Consider the following 25,613-nt stretch of genomic DNA (forward strand, 5'->3'; position numbering starts at 1 on the left):
TTCAACAGGTAAATGAGAATATTAGAGGAAGAAAGAGAAAACAAAAATACTTGAACTGTAAAATGCAGAACACTGCTGGAAATATCAGCATTGAAAGGACCAAATTAACTGCTCAGAACAATGATCTTGTCTCAGAATTGGCTTTTCTAACAGCTGAATTTGACCTTCACCCCTAAGGACTGCATGATGCCTGGATAGAATATGAGGCTGCTTATCCTTCTGCTCACCACTTCTTCTTGCAAGGAATTTAGAACAAGGGGACATTGTTGAAAATAAGAAATGAGGAAAAAAAAAGTCAGGAACATTGAGATTTTTCAGAACCTTCTTTGTAAAAAGGATACAGAATTAGAGTCTTTGAACAGCAGAGTTAGAATTTTGATAAGGGAGGATAAGGTTCACCATGAGTAGTTGGGAATGCAAAATTGAAGTTATAATCCAATCAGCCATGGCATTATTAAATGCCAAATCAAACTCAAGAAACCTACTCTTGCTTTTAAATTTTGAGTTGCATGGTGGTCACATCTAATTGTGAATGGTGGTAGACAATTAAACAAAAAGCAATATCTGTGGTCTCTGAGAACACCCATAAACAAGGGCATAGGTAAAAATATGAAAACCTTGGTGTAAAAGAAGGAGAGGTTGGAGTCTGGATCCAACTTCATTCAGAATAGTTCATCTATCTTGGCCTCAGCCACACAGTAGTCATCTTTGCCCAAATTAACTCGCTCAGTTTCTTTCCCCCATCCCCCCACCAACAAAATGACCAAACACCATACATATAACGTTTGAATAATGTGTCATTGGGTGAGCCAAGCATCAATCTAAAGCAGTATAGCAAAGTTGGCATTTACCTGACAATGAAGAGTCACACAAGTACACCCTATTGACAAACACATTTAATTAAATCCAGCAATATAGACCTAATTAGTGTATATTTGATTATCAGCAATGAGATAGCACCAAAGTTTGTACTATTGAATCATACAGCATGGAAACAGCCACACCCTGTACATGCCAAACAACATGCTTTAGATCAATGCCCAGAATTCAAGATTCAATTTATTGTCACATAATAAAAGTGTCATATTACATGAAATTGCTTTTGTCTGCTGTAAGATAGACAGATTCGTCATCGACAGAAATTGTATGAAGTGCCTCTTACAGTCAGAGAAAGAAAATCAAAAGAGTTCCCTCCAGAGTCACTGAGTGTCTGTTGATTCACCTCCAGCGCTTCCGCAGTCTCCACAGCCACACAGAGTCCAGTCCAAGCCACTGGCAACCCGAACTCCAGATCCAAACCTCCAACACGATTAGGAACCCTTCAGCACGTTCAGCACCCCTCGCATCCTGGTTCTTATACTTGGTATCCCTTCAGCTTGTTTAGAGCCAGTCTCCAGCAGTTTGCAGCCTCTGTGGGTTCCTTGCCTCGAGTCACCAACAGCTCACCGCAAGCATGGGTCTTTCAGCCACAGAGCCCCCTCATGGGTCTGCTAATGTGGTCACCATCCCATGGGCAGTCTCTTTCATGTATTTCTCTTAAAGAATCGTCTCACATGAGAGAAACAGTAAGGATTCTTTATTCTGATTAAGATGGTGTCTAACTGAACACGCAATACAAATGTAACCTTTTATGACGTCTCATGTGCATTCATGTTCCCATAACACACTTACCCTCAAAAATTTATTTTGTGATGACATGTAAATAAGTATAGAGTTTAACTTAAAATAAGTTAACACTTGTAAACACTACATAAAACCTAAGCATAACTTCAACTAATAATTGTAACTATAAATACCATGTAATCTAACTTGAAAATGTATTAACTGGAAAAACACAAGAGTCTTTAAGGTCACTGCACATAGTCTTTGAGATGTACTGGAGGTGTTTATCCCCTCTTGGACCTTCTCAGAGATGAAGAGCACCGAAGTATGATTTTTTGACTTTTCTGGAACAGATAACAATTTCTTGCTGGCTGACAATACAGGCTGTGTGTCTGGTGCATGGCTGGGATCTTGCCCCTGTATCAGGGCTATCCAAGGGGCAACATAATTGCATTGTGCCAAAAGCAGAATGTCAGGAGGAAATCGTCCGAAATCGGAATGGAAATTAGGATCTCAATTGCTCTTAACTTGTTGAAGTGTCGCTTCCATATCTTGTCACCCACTAGTTCCACATATGAACATGGACTAGAGAAGCACACCTCTTATCCATGTTTCTCTATTCTCCCCGTAATACTTACTAATACTTGTTCACTGATCTCCAGAGATCTTGTTGGCTTACTTGGGGACGTCGAGTGCTGAATACGAAGTTCGATGTTTGAGTGCACTGCAGCAAGTTGGGTTCTCAAGTTGTGTCCAAAAACCAGTTCTGCAGGTGTGCATTTTGTAATGGAGTGTGGTGTTCTGTATAACAGAAATTCTGAAATTTTATGACTCCATGGAATTTAAAAACTACTTTGTTTTCAATCGCCCTTTTAAAAGCTTGCATGAAGTGCTCATCTTACCCATTAGTACTGGATGGTAGGGTGCAGATAATATGCGTTGCACATTGTTGCTTCACAGGAACTGTTTGAAAGTGTCTGATACAAATTGAGGTCCATAGTCTGAAACCAGTTCTATTGGTAATCCGTAACCTAAGAACACCCCTCAGTCTTTCAATTGTCTTTTCCATTGTCAATGACCACTTACGCCACACAATAGGCCTATTGGAGTGTGTATCAACAATAATCAGAAAGTTTTCCCCCATAAATGGGCCAGCGAAATCGATATGAATTTGGCGCCCTGGTTGTGACGGCCATTTCCTTGGGTTCACTTCTGGTTGGGGAGCTTTCAGTTGCATTTCTTGGCAGATAGGGCATCACCGAACCATTTATTCAATGTCTATGTCAATTGAGGGCCCACCAGACATTCATGCTTTTGATTGCGTGATATCTATAGCTACAATTATTATTTGAAGTTAAGCTCAAGTTCTCTGTAGTGTTTATGTGTTCACATATCAAGTTAAACTTTATACCCATTTACAAGTAAGCACAAAATAAATTTTTGAGGGGAAGAGTGTGTTATGGGAAAGCGCTTGCACATGAGACATCATAAAAGGAGTCACATTTGTATTGCGTGTTCAGTTAGATGCCATCTTAATCAGAATAAAGAGAGCTTACTGTTTCTCTCCTGTAACCGTCATTAACACAATGTCAGACATTTTCATTTTAAGTTTGGGTGGTAGTTTTTCTTTCAGATCTTTCGGCATTAATGACACAGCAGGTCCCTGTGTCAAGTTCCATGTGGTGCAGATCATTGTTAATTCTAATACAAACAAGAATTTCTGACCTGCGTTCACATATACTATGGATCATCCTCAGAGTCACTTTGGTACTCGAGCTCACTGATGGAACTTTTGTCATTTTTCATGAGGTTTTTAAAACTTTGGAGGATTGTTTTTTTATACTTAAATTTCCGTTTTTCTTCTTTCTGTGACCCTATTTGTCTCTTCTTTCTGTCTTGGACACTTTGACTTGATGTCACATAGTAACACTTAGCCTTTTTGTAATAACAGTTATCAGGGCTGTGGTTATTTCTCCCACAGCAGAAGCATTCTCATTGGTCCATTCTCTTCACCACATGCTCCCCCTGTATAATATCAGTGCAATGATCGGTCATTTCAAAACTCATTGCTATCTCATAGGTGGACTTGATGTCCAAATTTTTTGAACTCAACGACATTTGTTGGGCATGGCAGTCCGCCAAACCGATCACCAATCTGTCTCTCAAAGCCTCGTCCAAGAAGTTACCAAAACTACGTCAGCCAAATACAGGTCGAGTTCCCCTTTATCTGAAATGCTTGGGATTAGAAGTTTTTTGGGTTTTTTTTTTATATAAAAGATTTTGGGATAATGGAACTAAGCAGCACAGTGACATCAGCAGGACACATATCAACGGTTAAACAGCAACAACAAACAGCAGCTGGCTTTTTGAGCACTGATGTGACCCCCACAAGTGGAAAATTCAGATGAAATAGGGGCTACCTCCCCATTGCCACCGGTCCCCCACCTCGCATCGCCACCACCAGACCCTGACTATGGTCCCCACTCCTTGCCCGGGCGCCCGAGGTCCCCGCTCCTTGCCCGGGCGCCCGAGGTCCCCGCTCCTTGCCCGGGCGCCCGAGGTCCCCGCTCCTTGCCCGGGCGCCCGAGGCGACTTCTTCAATGTGGACAGCACCACACCCAATGTAGAGAATGGAGTCACTGCAGCTGACTCTGGTCGCAGCCAATGCTGAAAACTTGGACCCGCTCCATTTGTCATTATCCTGGCGAGTCGCAAAGATTTTGGGTTTAAAAAAAAATCAAACTGGGACCAACAGAGCCCCACTTAGGGCAAGTCAGGTATTGAATGTTTTTTCCACTGCTGAAGATCTCATGTTTTCGTCCTGCTGCAGCTCAACATCGTCCCTGTCATCATTTTCACAACCAAATTCTCACCTCTGATGTCCTCTTTATTTGAAATCTCATAGATTCCATCGTCCGGAGTGTAGAATTTTTTGTTTTGATCCTCATCGCCAATTCTGTCGTGTATTTCTCTTAAAGAACCGTCTCACACGAGAAAAACAGTAAGCACTCTTTATTCTGATTAAGATGGCATCTAACTGAACATGCAATATGTAACTCCTTTTATGACATCACAAGCGCATACATGTTCCCAGAACACTCTTGCTATGAGCCCACAGCACCCCAAGGTCCATCAGCGATAGATATTCACTAAGACAAATAGTTACTTAAACAAAAGTTGCTTTTAATTATCTTTAAACATGAAAATAGAATCAAACTTTAACTTATCTTAACTAACCTAGCTTAATCCCCTTTTAATTCTAAGTGCACGTGTATGTAACGTATGTGTAAGTTCAGAAAGGTTCTTTGATTCACAGTCCAATTTCACTTCTCATTCCTCCAAGTTCACTGGTTGCAGGCAATTTTTTACTGTGCACAGAATTTAACATTTATGAAGTTCAGCAGGCTTTGGTGCTTGAAAGGTAGATGGTTACCACTTAGGAAGGTTTTTGTCAGTTTTCAGAAAGAGATTTGTTGTTCCAGGACATCCACAATTGATGTTCTTCCATCAGTCACTTCAGTGTCTTGCTGACAAAATTTGCTCCTTCAGATGATAACCTCTCACACAGTGGGGGGAGGGGTGGCGTGGGGGGGGTGGCAGTGGGATGATCTCATTTTCTGGTGCCCTGCACCAGTCCCAGTACTCTGCTCCCCCGGAGTCTGCAACCCCTTCTGAATGCTGCCAGTTATAGATGCCGCCATCTTGGGCACAGACCCCACAGTCGCGGGATTTTAAATAAAACTATCATCAGCTCCTTTAACGGGCCGTTCAAAGCCTGTGAGGTGCTGACAGAAGTTGACTGGGCGGTTGGACCCCACAGGAGTGCCATGTCTCTGCTCCTTGTTCTCTGTGGGTCCACACCAGCTGCAGCGCTGTCATTACAGCGGCTCCAGCAGCACCGCCAATTTTTTTGTAGGCCCATTGTGGTGTCAAAATTCTGGAGCTCCTACCCAGCAGTAGTCCAGTGAATAAACAAAGATAAATCAGTACCATCAATCAAACCAACAAAGAACGAGCAATAAATGTTTGACAGAAAATACCCACATTCCAGTTAAGAATTAAACAAAATATATACCTCAGTAATGGTCCAACATTAAGGAATTTATAAACTGAAATGATGGTATAAAACTCCAAATGCATTTATACAACACAAATAATGATGCAGATTAAATAAAACTGAAGCTCAAGACTACCGAATAACTTACCTTTCAGCCAACTTTTCTGATAATTTTGTGAGAAAATACAGCACGGTTTCTGAAAAAAATAAAAAGATTGTAGCTATAGACAATAGACAATAGGAGCTGGAGTAGGCCATTTGGCCCGTCGGGCCAGCACCGCCATTTTAGATCATGGCTGATCATTACCATCAGTACCCCTTTCCAGCCTTATCCCCATAACCCTTAACTCCGTTACCCACAAGAGTCTTATCTAACTCTCTTTTGAACATAGTCAGCGAATCTGCCTCTACCATCCTCTGTGGCAGAGCATTCCACAGATTCACACTTCTCTGGGTAAAAAAATGCTTTCTCATCTCCGTCCTAAAGGGCCTACCCTGTATTCTTAAACTATGCCCTCTAGTCCTCGTCTCCCCCATCATTGGGAACAAGTAATCAGACTTCACCTTGTCTACCTCAATCATGTCCCCCCTCATCCTTCTAAACTCCAATGGATACAAGTCCAGTTTTTCTAGCCTTGCTGCATATGACAACCCTGCCATCCCTGGAATAATACAAATGAAGACTTACAGCCATTGAATGCATTACCTGGGTTTTTGACCATTGTACCCTTTAATGCTCTGTGAGCAAAGCTCTCATAACCAACCAGCTGTGCCAACTCATTCCTACAGGCTAAAAGCTGGTCCAGGCAGTGCAGCATCTCAGGGTTAGGGTAAAGGAAGATTTTGTAGGCAGCTTCTCGCACCTATAGATTACAAATAGGAAAATATTAGAATTTAAGAGGGGGGGGGGGTTAAGAAAGAGAATACACCCAGACCAACAAAAAGTACACATCAATATCCACTCACTAAGCAGTTTTTCAACAATGCCATATCTACAAATAAACAACTGAATTACCTCAGCAGCTGCAGAATCATGTTAAATGGTAGCTATAATACTGCATTCCTGTTCTGATCTTGGACCCAGTGTTTGGAAATTCATGAGCCCTCAATTAAAACTTTTCCCTCAAACTCTAGTTTTTGGGTGTAATAGGGGAAAGAAAGGCCAAGGAGAGATGCTTTTCATGAGAATCTAGGTTGTTAGGATGGTGGTCGTCAAATTAGACTGTTGCCAAGTAGAGGGGCATATGATACTGGAGAATACCAATCAGCATGAAGTCAAAATATCTAATTGGGTGATCATAATAGCTTTTGATCAAGCCTACTTTATCACCAAAAGTCAAAATCTAGGCTTGTGCAACATTACATTTTTTGATTGTACATCTTTGATAATTCAGCCCAAATCTTTTCATTCAACTTTTCCCATACCACTGGTGAAAGTTTGTGATTGTTCATTAGCCATTGCCAGTTCTCAGATTCATTATAGTTACATCAGTTACATCAAATATTTATCCCACAATTTAAATCACGCACCGTTACTTTTCAGATCAACCAAAAAGTACTAATCCAGTAACGATCCATTAGGGAAAAAAAACTTGACACTTTGACAACATGTAAAACTATTACCTGTACCTATTTTAGGAAAATTGCACCATTATTCTCAACAGATCTAAACTGTCTGCAGGCCTCATCATCTTATTTGATAGCTTATGATATACACTAATTGAGATAATACCCTTTTTGCATCTTAAAACCATTCAAAATAGATTCACTTTTGATTTAATGTTCTGGTCATCTCTGGACTGGTGGGAGGTGGCCAGGTGAAACTGATTAGATATGATAGCCTGTCAAGAACATTAACCAATCAGTAAAATCAATCTACTCGTTTTTATACGAAGAATCTAATTACTGACCTTAAGAGATATGGAGCAGTGGTGCACTGTTAGCCAGAATCAGACACACACACAAAGTTAAAGACTGTACAACAGGCTTTAATCCACAAAGACTTCCACAGAGCCAGGCTGGCTGTGGCTGCAGCAACTCTGAGTGGGGCCTCGGGAGGCCAGCACAGGCTTATATCCCGGAGAGTGATTGACACCCAACTGGGTGGGGCTTGATCCATTCAGGCCGACTGATTGACAGCCAGCCAGGTGTTGTCCTATCCCCTTACACTCCTGCAGGTTAAGAGGGTGCACCCTGCAGTAGGCCAGTGGTGTGCCACCACAGTAGCATCCAAAGTTCAATAATATTGCCAGTGTTATTGAAAGCCACAAAAAGTCTTTTTAAAATATTAACTGAAATGGAGACTAGGAAACAAGCTCTCAAATTTTATAATGACTTTCAGGTGAAAAGTACAATATGGAAGCACTTTGTCATCGAATTCTGAAAATGGTAATTGATGTATTATGTAACCAATTTTCATCTGCCATTTAAAACTAAAATAAAATGAGCAAGACAAAAAAAAATCAATTATATACTGATTAATAATGCTTTTGCCTTTCCTTCCAAACCTGAATGCAAGGGTTCAGAACCCATCCTCATGCTAGCACTTCCCTATTTTTTTTGTTGTCCCTTTCAGTTGCCATTAACACCTCCTCTTCCAGAAGAGCAGATGGGCTACAAGATTCTCTGGCTATGATGAAGCTGTCCATCTTCAATTATCCAATAATATTACCAATTTATAGTTCAAGTCTGTCACATTATACCAAGTACAGCAAAGGGAACTTGGTGCAAGTCAACTCTTAATATTCATACTACTGTACAATGTAAACCAAGAGCACAATTACAAAGTATTGAGTTACAAGCAGAAAAATCAAGTACAGTAGTTCAAAACAAGAGCAGCTTGGTAGACCCGTTGGGGATTTGTTCTCGGCCTGAATGACCACAGGGGAGAAATAATTTCTAATATAGTGTTCAGGCACTATATTAGAAAAGTAGTTGTAAGGCAAGAATGCAAGCAATAAAAGGCCAAAATTCCATCAGTAGACAAAAACTTCCAATTCCTGTTGGACTTGATCCAATGGTAGAACTAATGTTTTAAACATACAGAAGATAAACATCAAATATCATAACCAAAAAAAAAGGAATTCACGTTCAATATTGCCTAATAAATTTAACCTACCAAATCATCAGGTGCATCTGCATGAAGTCCATTAACATGAATATAATCTTTTTGTATTGAGAAATGGTGACAAATGTGTTCTGGAATAACTTTCTTGTCTATCTTGTTAGGAAGATGAGTGCCAAGTAGAAAACCATTGTTCAAGTCCAACATCTGAACATTAAGGTTTACCACTTTTTTGCGCTACAAGGAGAAAAAATACAAAATATTCAATTATAGTTGAAATGTAGGAAACAAATAGAGAAAGACAAGCATGAAGTTTTAAGGCAATTTACAGACCAAAAAGGATTAATATTACATGTGCGTATTCAGAATTTAATGAAGGCACACTATTAAATTTTTGCCCGCTGTAAAGGTAAACAAAGCACCACTATCACCCCCAACAGAAAGAGAAGCAACAAAAATCCCTTCAGAGATACTGAGTGTCCACATATTCATCTAAAGCACCCTCTGCAGCTGTACCATCTCCTGTTCAATCCATCAGCAAACTCAGTCTTCCAGATCTGAACTTATGATACAGTCAGGGAGCATTCAGCACCAGAGGTCATCGGGAGCATTTCTTGCCCTTGGCACCCTCTGAAAAAAAACCTGGTCCCAATACCTGGTTCCTACAAGCCAGTCTCCAGCAGCCTGCTGAGAGTCCTTCAGCCACCAGTCTCCAAATACTAGCAGCCTGCAGCCTAGTTTGAGTTCTTCAGCCACTAGCTGAAGAACCAGCGTGGGTCATTCAGCAACTGAGCACCTTGCTGATCCACACATATGGTCTTCCCTGAAGAGCGGCTTCCCAGGCTTCATGGTTTGTAGTGGTGGGGTGGGGGGGGGGGGGGTGGGTGTAGGGCATTGCTCTCCTGTTCCGGTCCTATGTGCTGGTCTGCTATTTCCCTGGAGTTCACAATCCCTCGGGGACTGCTGCAAAGAATTGGTGCCACCAAGTTAGGCACAGACCTTTGTAGTTTAAAAATCACCATCAGCCCCTTTAATAGGTTGTTTGAAGCCTGTACTACGCCATCAGCATTACAGGAGCAGTAGGATCCCAGAGGAGGGTTGTGTCTCTGCTCTCCAGCAGCACCACCATTTTTTGCTTCAATGTGTGGATCTTACTTCACCAAAAAAACTTTCCTAAATTACAGCATGGTTTAGTTGATAGAAGAATTGTTTTGGGGTTACAACAATTGAGCAGATCTTCTAAGAACCACTTTCTCCTACCAGAAAATAAAACCAATATCTAGGACAGTCTTAAGCATGGACTGAAATGCATCTTTCCACTTAGAAGGATGCTGACCTCAGGAAATCTACCCTGAAAGCTCCTCATCAAGTTCTCAAGGTGGAAATTTTTGTTGAGCCCATGTCAGGCACCAGTGCAGTTAACTTATTAAAAAGAATGGAAGGAAGACTGTAATTTGATCAACTTAGTTTCAAAATTTTAATTGCATCTATTTTATCTGAGGAGTGAACTTTATAAAATCTTTATGAACAATACAGATGATCAAAAATTTATACAAGATACTTTTTTTGAATTTAATAAAGGTTTTAGTGGGTGGTGATTTCAATTTTTGTTTGGAACCTTTGTTGGATAGATCAAAGTCAAAGGTGACTAAAATATTGTTATCCTTAATGAAAGTTTAATTTAATTGATATATAGAGAAGGATGCATCCCAAGGATAGGGATTATTCTTTTTATTCTAGTAGATTTGACACATTTTCTAGAATTGACTTTTTCTTGCTTTCTGCTCAAAATCAATCAAGAGTTCTGCATGTTGATTATAAAACAAGAATATTATCTGATCATTCTCCACTGTTGATTGAATTGGTATTCATTGAAAAACAACACTCAGTCTATAGTGGAGATTAAATTCTATATTATTGAAAAGGCCAGATTTTTTGATTTTAAAAAAAAAATAAGACAACATATACAATTGTTCTGTGATACCAATTTACATTCAACAGAAGATATGTTTATAATTTGGGATGCGTTGAAATCTTATTTAAGAGGAAAAATTATAATTTACTCTTCAAAACTTAAAAAGTTATATATGAAGGATATAGATAAATGGGAAAAGGAAATAACATCACTGGAAAAGGAAATTCAAAAATAATCTTCTGAGAGTAAATATAGAAGTTTAGTTAATAAAAAAAATTACAATATAATACAATGCTAACATATTAAAAGGAGAAAATGATATTATGGTCTAAGCAGAAATAATATGAACTAGGGGAATGTTCATATAAAGTCTTAGCTTGGTGATTAAAAGCAGAACAATCTTCTAGAACAATTAATTCAATATGACAGAAAGAGAAGAATAGGTGCAGAAGAAGTTAACTGTTAAAGGGTTAGCCAAATCCTTTGCAGACTTTAACAGTTTGCTGAAGAGATGGATCCAAACACTAAATGGTTTTCACTGATCGAGAGAAATGCTCATGCAGTGTTTTCTGCATATAAAGAAATTTATGAAGAAAATAAAAAGGAAACTCAGTAAACAACACTGGACATATTCCTGAAAAAAAACATTTCCCCAAGAAGACCATCTGCCAGGACCTTCAGGTATTACAGGTGATAGTTCAACAATGGAGGTTCTTTGACCTGAAACTCTTCCACTGGAACACGATGAGGAAATTGAGAAGAGTGATGTGGATGATTCTGATCCTCTTTGTTAAATTGTGTGTAATACAGGCTAAGAATGTATTTACATAAAAGTTTAAAAAGTGAAAAAAAATTGAAGAGTTTAATTGGCACAAGTTCAGTATCCAATATAGTTTTGCCAAGTATATACAGAAATATGGTGTTTGCACAACGTCCACATCGCGTAACGTCCAATTTCACAGAATGTATCATAAACATTTAAGTAGCGCATACCTGTAGTTTTTCTAGCACCCTGCCAAATTAGAAAACAGTTTAATTTGTCATTCATCTTACAGTTTTTAAACAAAATGTCAGCAAAATATGGATGTTGCCTTGACTCAGATGATGCAATTTTGCCCTTTGGATGGACAGTTCATGTTCAAACCCCCAATAAAGGACACAAGTAGCACTTCAATTTTTTTCAGACCAAAATGGTACAGGGGAAAGATGTGGTGAAATTTAACAGGAGTAGATCCAATTCTCCTGAGCCTGCATTCCATAGGTTTTGTTGTCAGCCCAGTGCCAGGGTTAAGGGGACATCATTAGGAGTAAAAAAGATCCAAATGTTAGGTTTGTATTGGAAGTAATTTCAGAAGACAAAGGGGTCTTCATTATGATGAAGGAATGAGTAGCTATATCCAATTAAAAGCATAATCATAAAGGGAATGAATAATCTGTGGATTAAAACCCAAACCATTTACAAAATGGCATTGGGATCTGAAAGCATGCATCAAAAACTAATGCAGGACAGATATAAATTCATGGAGCACCACACACACGCGCACATATATATATATATTATAATAATGCGGGCGCACATTACATACACGCGGGCGGGCGCACATTACATACACGCGGGCGGGCGCACATTACATACACGCGGGCGGGCGCACATTACATACACGCGGGCGGGCGCACATTACATACACGCGGGCGGGCGCACATTACATACACGCGGGCGGGCGCACATTACATACACGCGGGCGGGCGCACATTACATACACGCGGGCGGGCGCACATTACATACACGCGGGCGGGCGCACATTACATACACGCGGGCGGGCGCACATTACATACACGCGGGCGGGCGCACATTACATACACGCGGGCGGGCGCACATTACATACACGCGGGCGGGCGCACATTACATACACGCGGGCGGGCGCACATTACATACACGCGGGCGGGCGCACATTACATACACGCGGGCGGGCGCACATTACATACACGCGGGCGGGCGCACATTACATACACGCGGGCGGGCGCACATTACATACACGCGGGCGCACATTACATACACGCGGGCGCACATTACATACACGCGGGCGCACATTACATACACGCGGGCGCACATTACATACACGCGGGCGCACATTACATACACGCGGGCGCACATTACATACACGCGGGCGCACATTACATACACGCGGGCGCACATTACATACACGCGGGCGCACATTACATACACGCGGGCGCACATTATATACACGCGGGCGCACGCACGCACAGACATAAAAATACACGCACACACATCAATCAATCAATCTAGCAATCTTGCAATCTATCTATTTATATATACACACACACACACACACACACACATAAACATCATTGGGAGTTTGATGCAGCAATACATCCCATGTCCATGTTCAAAATGGAGGCTTACTAGTATCCCAGCCTGTGGCCAATACTGCATTTTTAAAGAAGCAAATTTCTGGCCATTAAGTCTTTGAAGTCTGTGGTAAATTCATGGAAACAAGCAGAAAGTGCATTTCTCCACCTAACAGTGATCTCACTTCAGTGATCAACTTGCTGATCAAGCAAGGATAAAGGGGTCCTAGGTTTGTGATATAATCAACTTTAAATCAGAGATAGTGTTGAAAATATTTACATCTCGTGTGCAAATGCAGCTGTAGTGCACAAATGAAGCATTGATAACTGTTAAATCCATTACCTTTTCCTCACTGAGATGAATGCCACTGATCTCGAAATCAAACATAAAAAGCTCTGCCACTCTTCTGCAATATGAAGAAACATCTTTGATGACATTTTTTCTAATAAATCCAAACATGAAAAACTCTTTCATTGAATCAAAACTGAATATTTTAAATCTGTTAAAAACTATTTGTAAATATCAAATTCAAAACTGTATTAAAATCCTTGGATTCTGTTGAAAGCACACATGTGGTTAGAGGGAATGCAATGCCTTTCAGTGAGTTAGATGCTCTTCAGTCCAAGGCAACCAACCATCTCATCAACTCTGTTTATTGTCCCCACATTCACACCAATTCCTACAACTCATCTCTATATTTAAGAACAAGGTTCAATGCCCAATTAACTTACCAATCTGCACATTTTTTGAATGTGTGTGGAAACCAAAACACCCAGGGAAACCCACATGATCATGGAAGAACTTGTGAATGCCACTCAGCCAGCACCCAAATTCAGGACTGGACTTTAGCAGTACAAAACAATGGTTCCATTTTGACACACTTACATAGCTCAGAACTGTACATTATTGACAGTTGTTAGGCAGAAACATTCCTTTGGATTTTTTCCCCAAGCATCTTAACACAGGTTTGGATATTTACACAAAATTCTCTGAAATCAGAGCACCAGCATATTCTGCAATAATTTCTATGTTGTCTGCTGTTTTGCCAATTAGTCCAAAATAATATTTTACTATAATAATAAATGCAGGTTATTAACAGATGCATTGAATTTTGGATACAGTATTTTAAAAATTAGCTACCATTTAATATATTCTATATCATAGGCAATGTAAAGTTGAGGCATTCAAGTGCCAAAAAGACACCAAATACATTGTTCCAGTGTAGTCTACACAAAGCAGGGTTTTCAATACATACTTTTAGAAACCAGATTGTTTTTTAAAAAAAGTAAACAGCACAGCAACAGTCACTTCGAGCCCTCAAACCTGTGCTGTCCAATTATACCTAGTGATCAACAAACTAAATAACATCACAAGTCTTTGGAACATGGGAGGAAACTAGAGCACCCAGAAGAAACCCACTCAGTCACGGGGAGAACTTTCAAGCTCATGACAGAGAGTGGCAAATTTTGAACGTAGGTCACTGGTACTGTAACAATGTTGAGCTAGCTGCTATGCTTATAGCCATGCTGCCAATTTTCTCAGAATGTGAAAGGGAAAAATAGGAAACAAATCATGATAATACCTTGTATCTGGATCCAGTGAATCCATGGCTTCTTTATCATTCAATAAGTTTTTCAAACTTGTACAAAGTTCAATATTAGTGTTCAATCTAAGAAGGGAGAAACAGCTTTAAATCACACTGTGGGAAATTTAATTACAATGGCAATATATTAAACTTGAATTGGCAAAATATTTAATATTTCTCCTTTCACACATTGCATCTTGTTCTGAGTTGACAACTGGCTACTACATGAATGGTCCACTGAACTTTGCCAATAACACATTTCAGCAACTCAATTATGAAACATCCCACAATCACTGAAAGACTCATCTCACTGAATGGTCAACATTTGATAGAACCTTAATGCAATTTTTTTGTTATTTAATGAACATGGTGGCCTGATCTAAACATTTAAAATATTCAAATGATCAACAAAAGCAAAAATATAAACTTTACTGCTGGTTTGGATAACGCTTATTACAAGCAAAATTTAGTTCATGGAATGGGATCCAATATTCCACAGTGCACCAGGCTCTAAGCTTCATACTCAATCTGAGCCATTCTACAAAACATCCCTCCATTGCATAGGGAGCAAGTTGGAGAGAGAATTACCAACAGTGTGCTTGCAAGGTCAGGTAGATGCCAGTAATTTAAGATCAAAGCATAAAGACACTTCTTCACACAAGAGTAAGGAATCCCTGGAATTCTCTGCCCTAGAGAGATCTGGTAGATTATTTATTAGAACGATTTAAAGTGGAGGGAGATACATTTTTAGAAGATCAGAAGATGAAGGCATAAAGGACCTGGCATAGAAAGAAAGCTGATGGCTGGGTTAAATCAACATGATCATATTGACTGCCAGAACAATCTTGAGGGGACTACTCTTGTTCCCATGTTCTTGTGAAATATTTGGATCATCAGATTACCCAAGATTCTAGTGTGCAAAGTTAAAGCACATAGTATGGAAACAACTTTTTGACATCCATTGCAAATTGTTTGACACAGGAATAAATGCATATTTTTCATGATGACAGGGAGTAATTAGTAGGATACTTCTGGGGCGTGTTCAGCCCCAGCTGTTCACAATAGATAGCAAAGATACGTGAATCAAGGAATCAAATCTAATATTTTTAAATTTACTGTCATAGACTAGGTTGAGAGTTGTGGTGAGGATGCAAAGTTTTCTAGATGTTTCAGAGAAGTTGAGTAAGTGGCCAAATACATTACAGATCCAATGTAATAGTATCCACTTTGAACAAGAAACAGAAAGGCAATAGTCTGGGCAATGTTGACAAACAAAGGGATCTGCATTCCTTGAACAATCACTGAAAGGATACAAGGCATATGAAGAAAGGTTGGATAGACTAAACTTGTATTCTCTGGAATTTAGAAGATTGAGGGGGGATCTTATAGAAACATCTAAAATTCTTAAGGGTTTAGGCAGACTAGATGCAGGTAGGTTGCTTCCAATGCGAGGAAAAACCAGAACCAGGGGTCACAATTTAAGGATAAGGGGCAAGTTTTTTAGGACTGAGATGAGGAAAAAATTCTTCTCTCAGAGGGTGGTAAATCTGTTGAATTCTTTGCCACAGTAAGTAGTTGAGGCCAGTTTCTTGTCAATATTTAAGAGTAGGTTAAATTTGGCTCTTGTGGCTCAGGGGATCAAGGGGCATGGGGTGAAGGCAGGAATCGGGTACTGATCAGCCATGATCATATTGAATGGCAGTGTAGACTTGAAGGGCCAAATGGCCTACTCCTGCACCTTTTTTTTCTATGTTTCTAAGGCAAATAGGAAGATAAAACAGCTAAATGTGTGTCTAAGGAGCTGGTGCAGGGTTTTAGATATTTGGAATTGCTTCTGAGAAGGGTTCAAGGAAGGAGTTTGTTACTCAAGATGGTTTAAACTAGTAATAGAGTAGAGGGGAGATTGGGCGAAGACCGAAGGGAGCCAAAAATGACAGTGTAGCAATTTTTTTCTCATTTTCTACAATGAATCTTAAACTTATTGGCTTGTTTTTTGTTCATCTTTACTAAAAATTCCTTTGTTAAGCTGCATGAAAGACCTGCACCATTTGACTTTAGCATGCAACTTCATGTTTATAAGGAAATTCACAAGGGGAAGGAGACTTTCATTTTTTTTTAAAAAAAGAGGGCATTTGAAAAAAGTATAATTTGTCAGTGGGTGATTTCTTCATGGTTCTCCAGAGGCAGCACCAGAAATAAGCTCCTGCCACCAGCAATAATGTGGAAGTAGACACCAGATAGCAGCAGCATCAACCTTGCCAGGACTTCAGAAGGATGGTATACACTGTTTAGCAGGAGTGTAGAGAATCCGGAATTCAAGTGAATGGTACATTAATGGGTCTGAAAATTAGATTAGGGGCGATAGATGGTAAATTTTGAAATGGTGTGCTTTTAATAAGTATTATTTTTAAAAGGTTGTGCAATTACCAGCTTGAAAGCAGTAGGAACCATTTAAACAGTTGACTGCCCATGGCAATTAATCTCTAATTAGACAAGAGGCAAGGGAAAAGTTGCAAGTACTTGTGAATGGCATCTGTTAAATAATCCTACATTTCATGAATGGAAACTTATTTATTAATGGTCTAATATGAATTAGATAAAAACATTCCCCACTTTTGATTGCTGACTCAAATAAAGGGTTAATTTATAAGAAGTAGACTAGATTGCACAAACAATTCTGGGACTGTCACTTCTGAAAACGTACTTTTCCACCATTGTGCCGACAGTCAGACAGGACATCTCTGCAGCTTCACGAAACAAAGGATCTGGATGTGCTACTTTAATAAAATCTGCCTAGTAAGAAAAATAGAGTAATCAGTGGCAAAATCATATTTTATCTATAGCCAGAAACACATTTTATACAAGTGCATAATCCTTGATTCCCAAGAACAAAAACATTGGACCAGCATACATCTTTTAGATGTAAATGCATCACAAATGCAGGTGTCGGCATATTCCACTTCCCAACAAACTAACTGGTGCTGGAGAACAATTATTCAAAAGCCAAAATCAATCGAGCTTCAAAAGAGGAAAAAGCATTACGTAACGTAAAAAAAGAGAAAATACAAAAAAAAATACAAAAAAAGAGAAAATACAAAAAAAAACAAAAATACAAAAAGAAAATACAAAAAAAAAAATCAAAGAAAACTTTACCAAGGCATGTACAAAATAAATTCATCGATGAGAACAAAGCACTAGTCACCTGCTTGGCATCAGAATGTGCTCTCAGGAACAAGAGCACAAATAGAACCAGTGCTAAAAAAAGAGGGTTAGGTTAGGTGAAACCCTTCCCCTGTCCCTCTCTTTCCCTATTCCTCTGCCTCCTTTCCTCCAGCTCCCAACCCCCTCCCCACCCCCCCATTCAGAAGCTATCCCTTCCCCCATATCATTTTCCAGCCATGTTCTCTTCTGCCCTGTCACCCAGATCTACCTATGAACCTTGTCTGTGCTCCTTTCCCCACCATTTTATTCAGGCACATGCCTGCTTTTTGCTCATATCTTGATGAAAGACTCAGGCATGAAACTTTGATTACACAAGGAACTAACAGTTTCTCCAGCACTTTTGTGCCACTGACATGGTTTGTGTGCCAGAAACATGGCACAAACCCCTGATCTCCCTGCTAGCACTCCTGCAGAGAAGAATTGCCAGAGCTCAGGATGGAAACATTGCCTGTGAGAGGAGGCAATAGACTAAAAGAGGCAAGCAGAGCAACCATTCAGCACTCTGATATGGGGTTCCAGAAACACTTTGACCAGATAAGTGTGTACCATTGCAGGAAATAGCAACACCTAGATAATGAATTTGTCATACATACAGTAAAAACACAAGGCACAGTAAAAGCATAAGGTGCTCAAGCCCGAAATGTCAGTGATGTAATTTTACCTTTGCTATATAAAGGACATTGTTTGACCTCCTGAATTTCTCCAGCATTGTGTTTTTACTTCAACCACAGAGTCTACAGATTTTCATGTTTTACTCTGCACACACACACACCCACCCACCCACAATTCTTACTTGCTGCAACCAAACAGGTTTTTTAAAAAAAGTTCAATTGTATACAAAAAATTACCCCAGTACAGAAATTCACCACTGAGAAACATACAGGAAGTTCCCGCCCATACACACCCCCAACACACACACACCCCAAACACCCAACAGCAGGAGAATACTGGACCAGATAAAAAATCATTAAAGAAAATAAACAATAAAGATGATGAATTAGTTGGGGGCATTCTTGCTCCAAGCTAAAACTATACTTCAACTCAGTTGTGTAATTAAATTGTGCATGTATTTTCCCACGCTCTTATTTGTGTGTGTTTTATTCCCACTACAATTTTCTGTTACTGGAGTAGGTTTATATAGGTAGGCACAACATCATGGGCTGAAGGACTCATACTGTGCTGTATGTAATGCTTAATTATGTTTTAATTAAACATAAATATTTTTGTTTAATTACAAGATCATAATACATTGATCAAGATTGCGAATTTTGTGAATTGAATACCTTTTTATATCAATGTTGTTATTTGGAAAAATATCTTTTGTTTCCTTCACGTTCCTGCATGCACACAAAAACGTCATGAACACATCACTAATTGGACCCGGCGTACCAAGTGTCCCGTTCACTTTGGGCAACCTGGTATGCGATTCAAAATGGATCAGCCATGATACCACCTCCTTAGGCAGTTAATTCACGGGTCGATTTGCATTCCCCACCTCCCCTACCGGTTCGGGAGCGTTCACACTGGCAGGTGAACAGGTAAATTAGCAGTTCATTATTGGGTTCAAATCCCAGTGTGAAAGGGGCTTATGATTAGGGTAGTAATATGAAGTTCAAGAACAAAGTCAAACACTTTTCATCTTTGCTTTCCTGCACAGCTCTTCCCAGCCCTGAGTTCCATATTTCAACAACAATGATTTCCCAACCTGGCCAGCCTCAATCTTTGCAGGCAGCTCCTCCACACTGAGCTCTGCGCGATTGTTTGCTGCAGCAATACTAGCAAAAGTAGATAGGCTTTTTGCACTGAGGGAAGGTGAGATAAAAACCAGAGATACACCAGGTTTCCAAAACAGTTGATGCAGCCCAAGCAGATTTCTTTTTCTAAAAAAAGAAATACAGGTATATATTGTACAATACAAAGTGCATGGCTGTATACATTCAGACTCCAAGATCAGGAGCATGATAACAAATCAAATCTCTGGTTGATGGCACTGGAGTTCAAGACCAAACAGTAGGCAACAATCATTGCTATTTTGAGAAAAAGTAATAAGGTTTCAAAAGAAAACCTTCTCAATGGGTATGTGAAAAATGTTATAGGTAACACATTGTACTTATTCTTCTTCTGCCTTTCCCAAGGATTGATTTGTTAACTGGTTCTAAGTAGGTAATGAACCCAATGAGCAAACTGCAGACTCTTCCACAGAAGGAAAAAACAGTGGGCAATAAGAAAGATAATGGATATCCGTGAGCTGGTCCACTCCTTCTATCACTTTCTCAGGGACTTTGTGTGCATCGATGTATGGATTCAATGATCTCATAATCTCATCTATTAAGTCACCCTCATCCTTCATTGCTCCAAAGAGAAAAGTAGCTCGGTCAACCTTTCCTTACAAGCCATGTTCTCCAATCTAGGCAACATCCTGGTAAATCTCCTCTGCACCCTCTCTAAAACTTCTGTATCCTTCCTGTAATGAGGCTACCAGAACTAAACAATACTCCAGTGTAGTCTAAGCAGTTTTATAGAGCAGCAACATTAAATCACATATCTTGACCTCAATCCCCTGATTGAGATGTGATAGAAGGCACACCATTCACCTTCTAACCACACTATCAACTTGTACAGCAACCCTGAGGGATCTATGGACCTGGGCCTCAAGGCCCCTCTGTTCCTCCACACTGTTAAGAATCCTGGCATCATCCATGTATACCACCTCCAAGTTCAACCTTCTAAAATGCACCACTTCACACTTATCCAGATTGAACTCCATCTGCCACTTCTCTACCCAACTCTGCATCCTATCTATACCCTGTTGAAGTCTATGACATCCTTCTACATTATCCACAGCATCTCCAAACCTTCATGTCATCTACAAACTTACTGACTTACCTCTCCACTTGTTGGTCCAAGTCATTTATAAATAACAAAGAACAAGAGTCCCAGATAGATTCCTGTGGAACCCCACAAGTCCCCGACAGCTAGGCAGAACAAGTTTCATCTACTACATCCCTCTACAGGTAAGTCAATAGGAATCCATGCAGTGAAGGATCCATGGAACCCATGGATCCCGACTTTTGAATGAGCCCAACAATGTCAATAGACAAACCATTTAGTGCAAGGCCCATCCTTTCATGCACTTCAGTGGGCATGTTGAGAGCATCTTAAAGCTCAGTCTCCAAACGTACACCCAAGATTGGGAAGGGTTGAGTGGTGGGTGAGGATGTTAAGTGTGAAGGCAGAGATTCCATGCAGTAGGGTCTAATATTGAGGCAACTCACCCCACCAATCATCCCCAGAGAAGCCAAGACCTTGCTGTGGCAGAGTTCAAATCAGTTAGCTAACATATTTAATAAAGCAACATAGAACACTACAGCACAGAAACGGGCCCCCTCGGCCCTTCAAGCCTGTGCCAAACCATTTTATTTTGCTTAGTCCCACTGACCTTCACCAGCCCATAGCCCTCCATACCCTTCCCAACCATGTAACTGTTCAAATTCTTCTTAAATTTTAAAAATGAGCCCGTATTCACCACTTCAGCAGGCAGCTCAATCCACACTCCCACCATTCTCTGTGTGAAGAAATTACCCCTCATGTTCCTCCTAAACTTTTCCCTTTCACTCTTAACCCATGTCCTCCAGTTTGTATCTTACCTACCCTCAGTGGAAAAAGCCGATCTACATTTACTCTGTCTATCCCCCTCATAATTTTAAATACCTCTATTAAATTCTTTCTTCTATGCTCCAGGGAATAAAGACACAACATGTTTAACCTTTCCCTGTAACTCAGTCCTCAAGTCCAGGCAACATCCTAGTACATCTTTTCTGCACTCTTTCAATCATTGATAGCTTTCCTGTAATTAAGTAACCAAAACTGCACACAATACTCCAAATTTGGCCTTGCCAATGTCATACATCTTTACCATAACACCACAACTCCTATACTCAATACAGGCATACCCTGTATAACAGTTTTGAAAAGCACGGGTTTTGATAAAACACGGTTTTAAAATTGCAACGTTAAAGTTTTATTGTTGTTGCTATTTAAACCACTTCATAATTCTTTGCGAGACTCGTTGAAAGTATTTGAAATATAGGCACTGAGCTGTGGAATAAGTGGCTGCGTTGAATATTATTGCTGTCCCTGCTGTGATCGGGCTCTCTGCACTATCCCTTGGTGGGACTAGTACAACTTTGGTGAAAGTCTCATGTGGGCAATTGATGCAAATGTACATTAGAGAAATATTTTCTTAAATAAATGATGTTCACTTATTTTATAGGATTGGAACATATTATATTAAAGTGCATTGTAATAATGGTTTGAACAGTGCGGTTTTCCATCGCACTGAACTTGCTTGGAATGCATTAACCGTATTATACAGGGTATGCATGTACAGGTACACAGTCCTTTATTCGGAACCCTTGGAGGACAGTGTGTTCCGAATTTCGGATTTTTCCGGATTTCGGAAAGCCAGATTTAAGCCCAGCTGAATTGTGCTGCTGTATCCATCCCAACCCCTTCCAGTCGCGCTGCCGTCTTCCCCCCCCTTCACCCACCCAACTCGTGCTGTCAGTCTCCCCCTCACCCGCCCGACTCGTGCAGCTAGTCTCTTGCCCACCCAAATCGCACTGCCAGTCTCCCGCCTTCACCTGTCCAAGTCACGCTGTCGTCTCTCCCCCTTGCCCGCCCAACTCGCACTGCCCTCTCTCTCCCCACTTGCGGGATTTTAGAGCTTTCTGGACTTTAATATCCAGATAAAGGATTGTGTACCTGTACTTGGGTTTAAGAAGGCCAATATGCCAAAAGCTTTCTTTACCACCCTATCCACCTGTGACACCACTTTCAGGGAATTATATATCTGTATTCCTAGATTGTCGGGGATGGTGCTACACAATTGCTCTGCAAAAGGAGGTGCAAGGCGCTTCTTCTGTCTGATAGCCTACAGGTCACACTTGGGTAGGGTGTGGCATCTGTTTAGCTTGTAGGGTCATGTGAAGCCATGGATAGCAGATGGTGGAAGGTTTCTACAAGCAGATTCTACAAATTAGAATTTATGGTTGTAAAACTAAAAACACTGGGCAGATGAATCTGCTGATCAATGGCCAGGGTAACCCATCCAGTATGGATACTGCAACTGAAGAAGGCAATGGGAAACCACTTAAATATTTTTCCCTTTTATAATCTTGAACTCAACATCCACTACAGTCATGAAAGGAGAACAGGGAGAGAACAACTACAATTTGGATGGTCAGAGATCATGGCAGCTAGAGAGACATAGTCTCCCACACTGAACCGCAAGGCACCTAAATGAATGATTCCCAAATTTCTCTGTTGTACCACACTCCTCAGGGCCCTACCATTTACCATGCATGTCCCATCTTGGTTTGTCTTTCCAAACTGTAACACCTCACACTTGTCTGCATTAAATTTCATTTGCCATTTTTCTGCCCATCTTTCCAGCTGGTCCCTAGTGTAGCAAGACTACAAAATACATCTGTTTCATACATCTGTATTGGAGTAAAGATAAGTGTAAAGTAAAGGCAAAACATCATGACAGTGGAACATGAAAAAAGTTTCAGAATAAAGATGTAAAAATGATTTACTATGAACAGAGTTTCTTACCTTTCCACAAATCAACATCTGCAGAGTAGCAAAACAATGCAAGCTTATCACTAATTACCAAAATCATTCTCTATTCTATTTAGTCATTCATTTAAGCAGCCTTTTAATTATCAAAACAAAATGAGTTTACAGAAAACCATGGAACTTTACAAAACAGCTCAAATTGCTATATTGCCTCCTGCAGTTTAACTAGTGATCTTTTTGGAATTCAGAATGAGCAGTTTGAATGCCTTGATGCAAAGTTTGGCCATTGTGCAGCTTTCCACCAGAAATTCAACTTCTCCATTTTAATTCCAGTGTCTCAAAATTGAATTTGATCCAAAGGCAAACAAAACTAATTTAAACTGCAAGTGGTGCCAGGTTGAACATCACCCAAAATATCAGCTATAAAAGGTGCTCACTACTCACCAAATCAGCAACTCTGCAAAGACAGTCGGAAAGTTGGTCAAAGATTTGAACAATCTGGGGACCAGGAGGAGTGATGCAAGCCTGCTCCACTAAGTGCTCAGTTTCTTTCAAAGCATTTTCTTGAACCACCTGAAATCCTTCTGGAGAGCTCAGCTCGGGAACACCAAAAAGACCCTTCACAAAAAAAAGTACAATACTTTAAAAATAACCATGAAAAATTGACTCTTTCAAACGAGATACAATGCAATATTAAATTCCTCAAGAACTATAGAAGCAGCTCATGCAAAGATCAAGTTCGCAGCAGCATTTAAAATAGGGTCTGGAAAACAGCAGGCAGAACAAGCAAACAACTACTAAATCAAATACTACAAAATATTTGAATGAGAAATTTTATGAAAGAATGAGAATATATGGATTTCTCTACCTGAGACATCATTGCCTATACAATATTTTGGACTAGAATGGGGGGGGGGGGGGGGGTGGCATGTTCAAATCAAGGATTACAGGAAATCAAGCAAAGTTTCAAATCATTCATGATCTGACTGAATGTTAAAGTAGGCTTGACAAACAGAATTGCTGCACCATCATCTTATATCCATTATCACCTAGTAATGAACCAATTCAATTGTTAGAAGCATCGATCTGTCAGAAAATACAAGTTCATTATCATCCAATTGTACAAGTACAACCCGATAAAAATTGTTCTCCAACAGACAACCAGACATGACACATACATACAAACAATGCATATGCAGTACCTAGATACATATACAAAAATAAATAAACATTGTTTAATAAATAGTAGTCCCTGAGAGTTAATATGAGCAGTGCATTCAGTCCCTCAGCAGCCTTTCCGCCTGTGGGAAGAAGTAGTTTCTCTGCCTCGTGATTTTGGCTCTGAAACCATGATAGTATTATAATGAATGGCATCAAAATCACAAGACTAATAATAACAATTACTACAAGTGGAAAGAGAAAGGAAATGAGCTTTACCATTCATACGAATGAATGTACATATATGTACATAAAGTCAGACTATGAATTTAACATTACAAAAGCTTGCTTCACAACTGCAGAGTTGTGCTCACAGCTCAGGGCGTCACGCAAACCAACTACTCCTCTTATAAAACCTATGTACAACAAACATGATAAATTCTTACCTCCTTCCTTTCCATATCCAATTAACGTCTTTTGTTGGTCTGGATTCCTCCCCTAGTTGGCATTGTTTGGAAACTTTTTGAGACTTTCTGCTTCTGGCTTATTTTGGCTTTTCCTTGAAATGTCAGCAATATATTTTTTATCTCCTAAAGATGCTGAAAAGACTGGCTGAGTTCCTCCAGCATTTCATTGAGTTCTAACTACAACTCTCACCATCTCAGAAAAGCTGTCAACATATTAAGAGACCCAGCCCACCTCAGTCACACACTATTCTCCCCCTTTCTATAAGGCAGAATATATATACATGGACTTGAAAGCTCAAACCTCAAGATTCAAGGATAATTTATTTCCTCCTGTTATCAGACTTTTAACTAGATCTCTCATTTAGTTGATTCCCTTGCACTGTTTAACTCTACTTTTTTTATATACCCTACATTTTGTCTTTGTACCACTGCACCCTCCACTCCTGACCAACTACTACACAGCACAGTTAGTGCAACACCATTACAGTGGTAGCGACTAGGGTTCAAATCTAAAACTGTCTGCAAAGAGTTTTTATGCTCTCCCCATGTCTGCTTGAGTTTCCTCCAGATGCTCAGATTTTCTCCAACTGTT

At 40.0% G+C, this 25,613-nt stretch overlaps 1 protein-coding gene across 5 annotated transcripts in view; it reads right to left on the reverse strand.

Moving 5' to 3' along the window:
- Positions 1 to 25,613, reverse strand: part of LOC138739419 (mitochondrial intermediate peptidase-like) — a 128,229-nt gene that overhangs the window by 95,926 nt on the left and 6,690 nt on the right. For all 5 annotated transcript variants that reach the window (XR_011342228.1, XM_069891409.1, XM_069891410.1 and 2 more), the window contains exons 2-8: positions 23,841 to 24,014; positions 17,299 to 17,387; positions 14,592 to 14,678; positions 13,352 to 13,415; positions 8,778 to 8,960; positions 6,366 to 6,522; positions 5,808 to 5,856 (exon numbers count right to left, since the gene is read on the reverse strand). Coding sequence is in view for 4 of the 5 variants with exons in the window: in XM_069891409.1 (XP_069747510.1) it covers positions 5,808 to 5,856; positions 6,366 to 6,522; positions 8,778 to 8,960; positions 13,352 to 13,415; positions 14,592 to 14,678; positions 17,299 to 17,387; positions 23,841 to 24,014 (803 nt within the window). In the remaining variant the exon portion in view is untranslated. The remainder of the gene's footprint in view (positions 1 to 5,807; positions 5,857 to 6,365; positions 6,523 to 8,777; positions 8,961 to 13,351; positions 13,416 to 14,591; positions 14,679 to 17,298; positions 17,388 to 23,840; positions 24,015 to 25,613) is intronic.

The sequence above is a fragment of the Narcine bancroftii genome, chromosome 7 (assembly GCF_036971445.1).
Source record: "Narcine bancroftii isolate sNarBan1 chromosome 7, sNarBan1.hap1, whole genome shotgun sequence".
Lineage (NCBI taxonomy): Eukaryota > Metazoa > Chordata > Chondrichthyes > Torpediniformes > Narcinidae > Narcine > Narcine bancroftii.